Here is a 13,063-nt window from a genome sequence, read left to right as displayed (position 1 = left end):
TACAACTTGCTAGCGTCCAAAGTGATTGTTAACATGGATGGTGCCCAAGAAGTGACTGTACTGTAATCGAAGGCGAAAAACAGGATTGATGAGTTTCTAATTCACATGTAAGTTGTTATCTTGTTTTAATAAATACATGTCAAAAAAATTCCATACAATTATTTAACTTTACTTCGAGAGAAAGATAGTTTGCATACTTGAAGGTGAATACCACGACCATACGATTGGGTGTGTTCAAAAATGTATTCCGGTCTGCTGCACTCAGAAGTTCAAACGCAATCATAATTAAACCTTTATCTTTCACGAGTAAGTAGGCCACCTGTATTCTACAAGTAATGTTTAACTACATCATATCTCCAGCACCTTTGGACAATGCGAGCACGAACAGCCAATATAGGAACTCCAGCGACAAGTGGATGTCAAGATTGATTCAGATTTAGGGGAGGTTTGGTGGGAAAATATATGATCAAGATGGTTGGTTGTGAAAAAGCTGAGGATTTTGGTAATCAGGGTTAGTAATCAGTTTCTAAACAACAACACGACAAAAATGTGCGTGATCACAACCAATCTGCAATTTATTTTTTATTTTATCTCCCAAGAAAACTTCTTGGGAGATAATTTCTTGTGGTAGACCAGATCACATCGCAGAGATGTAGGGAAACACTGAAATAAACAAAAACAAACAAACAAAAGAATCATGATAAAATCGAGATTGTGATTTAGTGGTAAAAAACCTGCAAAATGAACTTTTTGCCATATATCGCCCACTCCTATCCTTAGCCTGGATTAAATAGTATTATACAATTACAATGTGGTCATGGTGAGTCAACCAACGTCTTCCTAAACAGAGCTATTCAAGTCATCTGGTGAAAATTGCAAAGTCAGCTTTTTCCAATATCGTTCATCCGTAATGTTTACCAAATTATTCACCGAATGAAACGATTGAATAAAAAAAAATCTGAAAACACACCATAGTGACAGCCTTAGTCAAGTTGGCAGGCCATGAATATAACCCATGCCGAGTTGGATGAAAACTATGCCGTCATCCTGCGGGACACTAAACGCAACCCAGGTCCACTCTGATCCCGGAAGAGGATAAAATATTCAGAGAATTCAACAACAAGTTCCTCCCCCGCGATTGCTTCTTCACAATAAAACCACTTGTGATTCCCGCAAGTGTGACACAGCAAATTTTGCACATCTTCTGGGAAGCCTGACTTTCTAGTGGGCCTCACTGGTGTCATGTTTTGTCTCTTTCATGTGGGTGCTGTATTTATGCTCTTCAAAAACTTCTGAGGGTTGAGGTCATTACAATAATAGGGACTAATCAGGAGTTCAAATCGGTCCCCTGATGAATCATGTAAAGACAGTGGAAATGTTTAGCCGTGGAGACAGACACACATGATAGATAGCATGAAAGCTCACATATCATATTTAATCCAATAAAAGTCAAATAAAAAGATCAGATGTAAACAGTATAGATATTACTACACATGTTGTGTCTGTTCCCATAGCAGCCTATTCCAAAAATGAATAATCCTAGCTCCGATTTTATAGTATAGAGTTTTCAAACGAGAGAACTCTCATCAATGCTTTTTTTAAAAATGGCCTACGTGAGTGTGTGGAGGATTCTGCTTAAGTGCGTCCAGATGCTTCCAGCGATACGGTTTTTCATCTGCCATGCAGGCTGGGATCGTTGCGAAACAGAAGCGGGAGGATCTGATTTACTTCCTCTGAGAAAACTGCAGAGGGAAGGGATCCTAACTCATTGGCTGCTTTTGAATGAATCATATTTCTGTGCCATTGACGCCAATAGATGTCTAATGCATTTGTGCTTCATCATATTCATTGATTGTTGACCTAAAAACGTCCAAGCGCTGCTCTTACAGCCTCTTAAAGGTAAATATGATCAAATTTCTATTGTATTTGAAGAAATAAAAAACTCATACCTAGGAGCAATCTAGAGTGTTCAACCAGCCTGCCATGCATGTTTTTTGGGGTGTGGATGGAAACTGGAGTACCCAGAGAAAACCCACACAAGCCCGGGGAGAACATGCAAACTTTACACAGGAATGTTGAAACCCACCGTCGATCTCAGAACTGTGAGGCAGATGCGCTAACCACTTATCCACCAGGCCGCCCCATTTAGTCAAATACATGTAAAAAAAATCGGATTAGTAGATAGTCCGTGGCAACTCCAAAATGCAGAATAATTGCAACAAATTAGATCAAAATCAGTTTTAATCCAATTTTAGTTAAGAATTTTGCATTAACTATATTTAATTGATGGTCTAAACCAGGAGTTCTCAAAAGAATTCATAGACTTTTTTTTACTTTCAAAGTGGTGAAATGATTAATAAAATTTCATGTATTTTTACTTTTAAATTCTGAGTATAGCTCTCAAGGAATAATGTTTGAAAATATGAATTGTTTATGGCTCTCTTCGTCAAAAAGGTTCCCAAACCCTGGTCTAAATGGTTGAGGTAAGACTGAAGCCTGATTAAAAATCTCTTTAGCTTTGGAGTATCACTGAAGCTAACGCAAGCTCGCAGCCATGTGAGCAGGCACAGGCGTGCATTCAAATGAACTCGAATTAACTAAAATCCGAGCGATCAAGAGTCCAACAAGCTCAGCTGCGAGGTCTGCGTTTTTCCGCGCAAACGTACACGACGCCTCGAGTTCTGCCTTTTTCCTGGGTGGTCTCCTCCTCGTGCAGATAAGGCCGGCGAGCCTCCCTCGGGTGAAGTAAAAGCAACAGAGGGCAGGAGCAGAGGAGGAGGGGAAGAGGTAAAGAAAAATGCCAGGGGCCTCTTTAAACTTGGGTGTTTTGTTAGGAGCCGCTTCCAGTGTGGCGGGGGCCTTCTATTTGCAGCACGCTGTCAGAAGTTTCTCCCAAAGTCGGGATTAAAGAGATCCTCTAATGACACCGAGGCTGCAGCGAGGAAAGAACTGCACTGCCTCCAGCCACAACGCACACATAGACAAAAAAGGCAAATATGCACGAGCGCAAACACTACACACTTGAGTCGATGTGCGCATGACGGTCGACTGATCTGCTGGTAAATAATAAAGGAGGTGCTAACCTCAAGGAGTGATGGACGGCCAGAGAGAGGAGCGCCGACTCTCTTTTAACTGCACTTTTATCAAAAGGACTGATGGAAAGGTAAAAAATAATAAATAAATAAATAAAGTAAGCAGGAGAAGGCCAGGTCTCCCTCCCGAGAACTTAGAAGGGAAAACTTGGTCTGTCTGTCTTAGCACCAGAAGACACTTGAGTACATCAGTGATACAAACTGTCATTTTTTTGGCAGTAGTTCCTCTTGCATATGTTTCTGAGCAAGAGAAGCAAAAAAAATGTAGCATTTACACTTCACCTAGTATCTATTGTGACGTCACTGATAAAAACGGTTCAAGGACAGCTACGGTAATAAAGCCAATGTTGCCCACCAGGGGAACGCACTGTTCTCCGTCTCTCAACTGCTGTGAGCAACAGTAGAAAGAGAATAGGAAACAAGTGTGAAATATGCACCATATGCCTGTGTTGATATTTGGGTATTGCAGCGTTCAGGTTTGTGTGGAGCTCAAGTTTAACGAAAGCACTGCGGGCAAAAACACTTGGCAAGACTTTAAAAAGTTGATTAAAAAAATTGCAGTGAAGCAATGTTTTTTGTTAAAAAGCTCAAGTCACATGTTGCTTTTATTTAGGGAAATCGTTATTTCCCACATAAAAGATGACCTGGGATACACTGAATATTTCACTGAACAGGTGGTCTACAGTTTATGGCTTAAAGGGAACGAAAACATTGCGTATAAATGACCTTTATGTGAATTGCAGTAACTCAAAAGTGTTTCAGTTTTGCAGCTCACACAATTCTTAGATTTCTGACAACAAAGGAAATAATCACAAAAATGACACCTTACTAGTGCAGCCATTCGTCACGAATACAAAGTGACTTACACGCACGAATGAACAGAAGATAAACACTAAAACGTTTGAAACAGGTATGAAGTAGCTAAAAATAGTCCCACCACAATCTCTTTACTCACTGTACCTGTCCAATCTGTCAACGTCCTTATCTTTTCCCTGTTCGAGACACACATGAAGCCTGTGTTGCTACAGATCAAGTCAATTTTCAGACATTTTAAGACCACTTCGAATAAGTGTTAATGCCACGCTAATGCAAATTTCAGAGCAAACCGCACAAAACACTAACTCCTACAATGTCAGAAAACTTCTCTGAAACAATACCCGAAAAAACACATGCTCTCTACTGGATATCTTGTAAGCTACAGGGAACAATAAGCAAGTTTATTATGATGTCAATGGCAGTGAAAGATGACAGCCAGTTGTGTCACTTCCTTGTTCCTTTATGGTACTTTTTGGATCATTCATACCTGTCAACGTCGGCTAATTGCTCCTCTAATTAATGATTGCATTTCTCCCTATTGCTGGGGCCAAAAGAACGAATATGAATTCGGATAAGAAATTGAGCAAAGTCAAAATCACGATCATTTGCAGCCAGCCCCTCCCAGACAAAATGGATGGGACGTCTATGGCGTTCCTTGGCACTGTAAAATGATCAGTCACTACCAGTGGTTTATATTTTAAATGCATCTGTCTTTTCAGGCCACTGTCAGTAAAAGCCATCTGACATCAAGTCTCTCTCTTTCCATCAACCGTCGACCGTCTTTATGTATCTGTTAGCACTCGCCTGCCTTAATGCTGACGTCGCGTTCGCAACGCTGCACGTCTGGTCGGTGTTGGCGGATTGATGGCTCTTCCGGCCGTGAGTGAGGGCTTCCCGCCCGCGTTTGATCCGCATATCAGACCGAGGGGAAGTAGGAGCGAGAGAGATAACATTCCAGGATGCAAAGAGGGAACGTGGGAAGTGGAAGCACTCACTGGGACCCCGGCTGCCGCCGCAGACAACAAAGGGGAATGATTCATTTCAGCATAAGGCTTTCTTCAATCTCTGCTTGACGAGTCACCGTCTTCTTAAAAAATTGTCATCACTAAAATATGTTTCCAGTTCTGTTTCTGATTCTTCAAACAATGTTTGAATGACACGCGTAACATTTGAACATGTGAACTCCAGTTTAGTCGACTGTCCATGCTTTGGCATCTTATCCAAATTGCAAGTAGACAGTTAGAATCTTCTGTCTTCTTTGAAAGAGTATCAAGTCTTCTTCATTATCATTTTTTTTGAGAAAAGAATCACAGCAGTTTTCCGACCATAGACTCAGTAACCCACAGTGCACTACGCTTCCATAACAGACAATAAATGTATTTTTTTGTCCATAACGAGCTAGGTTAAAATCAATATCAGCTTTGCTTTCATTAATGATGACGATATGGCAATATTTTGTTGATGACCTTTTTTTTCAAAATGATGATGTAATGAATGGATGACTTTTTTGCTTCTGTGTAGTGTGTCAGATTCCACTATAGCTTCAAACTAGTGTTTTTTAAAGACCAAAACAACACTACTACATTTAAGAAATGACAAAAAAATTAAAAATTATAAACATTTCCACTAAATCTAAATACGCGAATAAATTATGATTATATGGAAAATCTTTACAAATTCGCTGCCTAATTCTATCTTATATTGAAGTAAAACTATTCAAATGAGGACAAAATTGCTAAAAGGAAATCTTCCTTTTCATACTGTTACCATTAAATTGGGGATTTCCGTGTGGGTATAGTGTACGAAAATGGTAAGGAAAAGTTCTATAGTTTTTATTATGAACATTTGCTTTATTTTCTGATAATGGAACTTTTGAATCCAAAAGAGTATGTGTAATGGGAAAATGTAATCGCTGGAACTCTACATTTCGATTCTAGCTGTCAAGTTTTCTTGTCATTGGCACAGAATAAGTCAAAACAGAGGCACCATATGTTCGTCTGCAACTTTTTCCCACATTTGGTTGAATGTCTGGTTGGGAATGTGACTTCACAAGGGCACACACACACATTTACTCTGCTTCTTTGGGCACCTGTTCTTGATCCACCACTGTCATTTCTTCCACCAAGCAAAGTCATCCTTTCAACTTCCCTCAGAAACTAATGCATACACCACGCCGCCGCAAGTACACACGAGCTACAGCCCACTCGGATCGTTTGTTTGCGTGCATGGAAAGCCTTCATTACAACAACTCCGACATGGTGGCTAAATACTACAGAACAGTCATCCTCAAAGAACGGACCGGCGGTCATCCTCACATTATTTAAGCTCTCACTTCACTGAAAAAATGCAAGAAGAGGACCTTGTTTTTGATCAAAAAGATGCGTACTAAAAAACACCATATACAAAGTCTACATGTGGGTGCGTGTAAGGGAATGCTACGCGACTCCGACTGAGACGAGGACACTAACTCAAAGCTATGTTTGCTCTAAGAGCGTGTGGATGGAGAAGGCCCACGTAAGACAAGACTTCAGTGAGCGCACGAGTGTGTGTGGCAGGCTGCAGAAAGACGGGAAGCGCTGCTGCGGGGAGCGAGAACAGGGGCGTTGATCAAAGCCCGAGCGGGTGACACCATGGGCGGAGTGCCATTGTTTATTCACCAGCCACCTTCTCCCTTTTGGCAAGATGAGGGGAGCATGTGCGCTTCTGTATGTGTGAGTGAGAGGGGGGAAAGAGTTTGAGGAGTTCTGAGATACAGTCTCAGAAAGGCACAGTGTCTGTGTATGTGTGTGTGTCTCTGTGTGTGACAAAAGCAATGTGTAGGTGTGCTCGTGTGTCCTCACCTTTCACTTGGCAAGGGTAATGTGGGTTGGAGTTCTGTCACAATTTGGCAGATTTGCAGTACAGCAAGTGTTTGCAGACAGAAACTAATAAGCTTACCATTACATTTGAGTCACACCCAAAAGTTGTGCGTAGTCGAAACCATTTTGACCTCAACGTCTCTCATAGTCAATGGCACTGAAGCATGATCGTTCATAGCCAGTTCTCCTAGTTAGGCTGTTTGTGTTCAAGACAATGCAAAGTATAAATTGATTGTAATCACATTTGAAGGACAATTTTCTAATGTGAAATGGGAGAAATTCTGAGGACGAATGTCAGAAATGGGTTGAATGTGGCTTTTTAGGCGAAAGTCTATTCTCTCTGGGCATGCCACTGGATTTTGGTGTTATAACAAACTGAGTTGATGGTATATGCAAAGTTATTACAATATTCTTTTTAGTCTGTTTATTTAATTTACTCTAATATTTTATTGATGACTCTGATTTATTAACATGATGGTCAAAAGTTGCGAATCATTACATTTGACTTGAATTAAATAGCACTTGAAATATGAAACATGAACTGGAAATTTTGAGGTTACAGTAATATTTTTGTTAAGTTACTGAACATCTTTTTTGAGGGTCATAATTAAGCCATGCAGACAATTCGAAATTTCTTGTGAATGGAACATACAGAGAACACAAACTCATGCTAAATCAAAGATGTGATTTAAATAATTTACATGGCCAGATTTTCAGATTAGAATAAGTGTTATTAAAGTAATCTGCAAAAAAAAGGAAAATAAATTTGACCCTTTATAGTTTTAACTGGGCTACTGCCTCCCTCCCCCAAAAGAAAACGATAACGAAAGAGTTATTTGCTGCAAGAAAATGTAGCCAATGTTTTATGATGGGTACAGTTGGAACAGATGAATCCAATTTACGATATTTCCTAGGGGACCCGCGTAGTCAACTCGAAGCATGAATTGAATTATGTTGGACCTCAGTTCATCTATACCAGGCCAATGGACTTGAATTACAAGGTCAAGAGTCAATATACAACTTTTGTCATTTTGCTCACAGGGTTAAACCTTTGTAATGACTTCAAAAGACAAACGCTCAACAAATTGGCCATTTTTTAGGAAAAAAAGGCAAAGGGAAGAGGGGGATCAATGGGGGGTGGTTGGCTGTCAGGGCCTGAAAGGAGATCTCCATATCGCTCAAGGGAAGTCTCACAGACCTGCCCCTCTTTTACTATATGAGGCAGCTGCAACCACAGACAGACAAGGTTTGTGTTTGGCAACATGTCCCTTATCCCAGACACAACAAGCCTTTATTTGGCCAGTCACACCCAATCAACTGCCACTGTGTCCCTGTCGCCCTCCAAGACGGGAAAAAGAAGAGGCGGGAGAACAACTGGACCAAACAGACCAATTATTTTTCGTATGAAGTTGATGAAATGATGAAGCCAAGCGACACCAACAATGCGGAGAGTCTTCAACGGGCAGTTTTATGTAGGGTTAAGGTTGGGGCTGACATAAAGCAGACAAGCCACTAAACGACACTACGGAGGCCCACAAGTCGCCATAAAAATGACAGGGCACAAGCATGCCAAATGTGTGATTTGACAAAAGAAACGCCAGCGCCGTCCACTCCATAAAAGTTGAAGCTAAAAAAGGCTAGTGTTGCTTGCCGTTTTACTCTTGCACTAACCTTGTTGGAGAGGTCGGCCCACTGGGTTATATCTTTCTTCTCTTCAGCCCATCGCTGAATGGTCTCTTCGTGTTGGCGGATCATCGCCTCCCGCAGATTGGCAACTTCCTCCTTTGAGATGCACGCAGACTGTTGGAGCTCAGTTATTACCTAGAGAACAGATATAATACTGCATATAAATATATAATATAATAAAATAGATGGTGCAGTGGTTCTTTCGCCTGACTTTGGTGTGGCCATTCTGGGTTCAATTACCAGTTGGTGGCAGTGTGATAGTGAGAGTAAGTGGTCATCTGTCTCTCTGTGTGCCCTACGACTGACTGGCGACCAGTCAAGGGTGTAGTCTGCCTTTCGCCTGAAGACAGCTGGGTTAGACTCCAGCAACCCTCACAACCAATTTGACGATGGGCGGTATGGAAGATGAATGAATGAATCAATGAATAATATATATAATAATAATATAATATATACGTGCTTTAGTAATATCAGTACATGTTGGACTCATTGATGTTCAGCTTGTGCTTTTTAAAGAAAAATAAAATACTTAGAATCACCGCCCCACCAAAAACCCTCCTCAATTCAAGAAATTGAAACAAATTTGAATTAATAAATCAGACCAAAATCCATGTTGTGTTAATACAATTAGGTTAAAACACTTGTTAGCTAGATAAGCTACCAAGGCTAAAATAAGTTTGATTAAGAGCTTGTGTGCGTGTTGACAACAGAGTGCCAAAAGGGTTGTTTTAAGAGTGCCTAATTCAAGTGGTGATTGAAATCTGCAGGACTTCAAAAGCCATCGGAACAAGAGACCAGATAACGCAAAAGGTCAACAAAGTGGACATTTCGCAGACAAAAGCAAATTTACAAACAGCGGCTTTCATCAGGATGGAGTTGGAACGGAAACACTTTAGCATTCGGACAAAACAGAACGTATGAAATCATTGTCTGCCAATGGCGGTGACAGACGTCCAATCCAATGGAACTGGGAGGCCTGTCAGCCCTTCCAATTTGAATGGATTGCATGTCTACCAGTGACATACTAATTTAAATGTATAATATTAATTCAATAACAAAGGTCCAGTACTTCAATATCAATTCTCTCACCAGCCATTAGGAGTAAATCATAAATGACAGGGCATATATCAATGGGGGACCCCCTTCCTAAGTTTGTGACCACCCTGTCCAGAAGGCGAAAACATCAAGCTCCCTCTCTAGCAAAATACTTCTTAATCTGAGCAGTAATGAAAATGCATTCCACATGTGCAATGGATTTAGATGAATGTACACCTACAATCATTGCTTTCCCACAGTGGAAGAGGAAAGGGGAAAAAAAGGAAGAAGGAAGAGAAAAAAAATGGATGAGAAAAGGAAAAAAAACACAACTTCCTTTTTGAAGCGCTGAGCCACTTAGTGTTGGTGAACTTGCGGTGCACGCCAAGATGAAAAGAGACTGCCTTGGCTTTCAAATCTTCCAGTCAAAAATTAACATTCTATTTAAGCCAGCACCAGGGAAAGGCAAGATGAGAGGGGAAAGCCGAACAGACAGAGGTATGGCGAGGAGGGGGGGGGGGGGGTGCCTACTCCCCGCTTTGGGCTAGACAGATAATTGTTTACTGTGTGCAAACTCTGAAGGACCAGCCCTGCTGGAATTTGCACAGTGTGTGGGAGAAAGGCAGAAAAAAAGAGGGAAGATTAGTCTTCTTTTTTTTCGTCAGAGAGATCGCCACATGAGTCCTACAAATGGCACATTATTATGGTAATACATCACTTTGAGATGATGATAATTACTTTGCAATATGGATTCCTTTCAACCCAAAGGCCATGGTTTACCTTGTGAAGGCTTCTTATTCGCAGTATTTTTACAACTGGTGAGCTTTGTTTTTAGATTTAGCTCACAACTGAGCATCTTAATATCATTGTTGTTGTTGGCACTTAAATATTATGTGCTATTCGTTTCAGTGGTGCCTTGAGATATGAGTGTGATTTGTTCCATGGCCATGCACATAACTCAAAACATTCAATTTTGTGATGCATGTTGTGTGTTGTTTTGAATGTCGATTCAATATCGTCAGGTACTTTCCAACAAAAGTGAATCCGGTGGTAGCGCAGTGGTCTGAGTACACCGCCGTTGTGGTGGACCGGGTTCAATGCCAATATGTTTGAAGTCATAAGGGAGATTTTGCAGCGATTGTTTTGTTTCGCGGTGGTGACCCCTGAAGGGACAAGCCGAAAGTCCAGTAAAAGCAATAATGTATCAGAAGATATGACAGCTTTCATTCATTCATTTTCCGTACTGCTTATCCTCACAAGGGTTGCGGGGGATGCTGAAGTCTGAATTGGTGGTGAGCCAATCACAGCGCACAAGGAGAAAGACAACTAACTGACAATTTATAGTGTTCAACCAGTGTTCTAGCAAGTCCGGGGAGAACATACAAACTCTACACAGGAAGGTCCCAACCTGGGGCTATACTACAACTTGCAGAATACTAAATCCAAATTTGTTTATTCATGTTTCTAAGGTCATATGTTCATATTCTTGAAGTAGTTTATCAGCAAGTATTCTGGAAGAAATAAATCCGTCCAATTTGCATAGTCAATTTGAACTATAACCTCATTCTACGAGAGTGTGATATATTCTCGTACAGTGTCTGATTCACTGCGCCTGCCGCGGCCAATTCCCTCCTCCTTCCTCTCTTGATGGATGGTCAAGGATAAAAGTAATGATCTCCTACTGGTGTCACAGCTCTGACCCACAAAAGTGGAGGAGAAGAAGAGAGAGAGTGGTTCACAGGTCATCCACTCGCATTGAGATGCTGCACACTAATTAGTGCTCGTTTGCACATCGAGACAAAAGCGGAGGACTGCTGTGCGATACGGGACGTGGGTTTGCAAGCATAAACGTGCCCTTAATGGACCTCCCTCTGGATAATGTATGGCCGTGGTATGTTTTTAATTGGCCGATTAAGCATGCGGTGGATCACGGGAGGGATGCTCCCTGTCAGAGAAGGAGGGGTTAACAACTGCAGTTAGCCTTGTGGTTCAAAGGCCTCTTGTTTACATTTGACTGGGCTGCTCCCCAAAGTAAAATGCCGACACGGGACCCTTCGGTCAGTGTGAGTCTTTGGATCACAAAGACTCCTGATCTTGGGATGAATAGCCAGGATTAATCACACCAACTCTATGTTAAAATCATCGACTCAATGATTACACTGTGAAAGACAGAAAAGTGGCAATGCTTGTGGAAAAATGTTGAAAGGCCAGGGAAAAAAATGGTCATGACAGTGTCATGTTTGAAGATTTTGAATGATCAGTGACCACTCACAAGAAATATTAATGTAATTTATCAACAATGAAAACGTCATGTTGTGATGCATGTAGACTTGATTACCTGTGCAGATCTGCCAAGTGTCTGATTGTACTCCTTCTCAATGTGCTTCAATCTGCTGTTGATCTGTAAAGAGAGAGAGAGAGCAAGTGGGAGTGAGATGTGGGATTCACACAGTGCTCAGAATTGCAATTAACCTAGACTTCCAGGAAAAAAAACTAGATTAAATCATCAAGGCAAATTTATACTTCCAAAGAAGTAAATGCAACAAACTTTTGTTCTGTAATGAGCATCAGTATTTAGAGAAATATGAGTCCACATATATTTTACCCTTTAAATGACAACATGCTTAACCATCATTTTGTGTGGTCTGAGTTCAATTTCACTGTCCAAACCCATCCCTGACTAACCGCCGGAATTGAAGAATGAATAAATCCCTCAAATTGTATCCACAGATCTAAAAAGGAAATGTACTAGGGTCAAAATCCCCCAAAAAACAAAACAACAAAAATGGGAAATGGTATTATAATTCATCAATCTGGAGGAGGTTCTGCTCCAAAGTATTGCAATAAATTAATACTAAATAGAAAAAGATTGGACATCGATCAACGTCTGTGGCACTGAAACAAGATCATTCACTGCTAGAAATATAACGGTGACCTTGTGTGCCCTCCCCTCTATAGATGATACCTCTTGGCACTGAGACACTTGGTAGTGACTGTGCAAACTGGTTGCAATTTGTGTCAACAACACATCAGTTAACAACAAGGTTGTAGGTAGGGGGAAATTAAAACTAGATTCCAATTAACTACGGGGAACAAGCAGAGCCGATCAGGCAAAAGGTGGGGGCGTTCGAGCGAAGACATACGCAGGCTGTTGTCAGGAGTTCATTGAGCGCCGCTCACATCTTTGTTTTTCGTTGTTTTTCTAATGAGAAGACGGCCAGCCGGGAGGCGAAGATTGTAAAAGTCCAGTACGAGATGCGCCGCTCAGTGGTTTCAAAGAGAAGCTTAACAGTGAGTGGAGGGATATAATGAGTTGCCATGTAGATGTCAATGATTGCTCGTTTGCCAGGTGAAGAGGGTCAGAAACCATACACTATTGCTGTCTGTGAAATGTAACACTTTTCTGTGAAAACATTGCATTTCTACTCAGTTTTTTAAATTACTCAATTCATTAGTTAATTGGCTGCCATTGACCCCAAAAGATATCCAATCAATTAGAAATGGGAAGGGTTGGCCACAAATGATTGAACTATAGTCATAGTTAATATGTCCTTTGTTTCTAGTTTCTAGATTTTA

The 13,063-nt window shown here is 41.0% G+C and overlaps 1 protein-coding gene across 1 annotated transcript in view; it reads right to left on the bottom strand.

Moving 5' to 3' along the window:
- Positions 1–13,063, bottom strand: part of cep112 (centrosomal protein 112) — an 88,843-nt gene that overhangs the window by 23,565 nt on the left and 52,215 nt on the right. Inside the window, exons 23-24 of the mRNA XM_077619604.1 lie at positions 11,826–11,888; positions 8,438–8,587 (exon numbers count right to left, since the gene is read on the bottom strand). Coding sequence (XP_077475730.1) covers positions 8,438–8,587; positions 11,826–11,888 — 213 coding nt within the window. The remainder of the gene's footprint in view (positions 1–8,437; positions 8,588–11,825; positions 11,889–13,063) is intronic.

The sequence above is a fragment of the Stigmatopora argus genome, chromosome 14, assembly GCF_051989625.1.
Source record: "Stigmatopora argus isolate UIUO_Sarg chromosome 14, RoL_Sarg_1.0, whole genome shotgun sequence".
Taxonomy (NCBI): Eukaryota; Metazoa; Chordata; class Actinopteri; order Syngnathiformes; family Syngnathidae; genus Stigmatopora; species Stigmatopora argus.
Note: the sequence above shows the minus strand (reverse complement) of the source record. Positions and strands in the feature narration are given on the sequence as shown.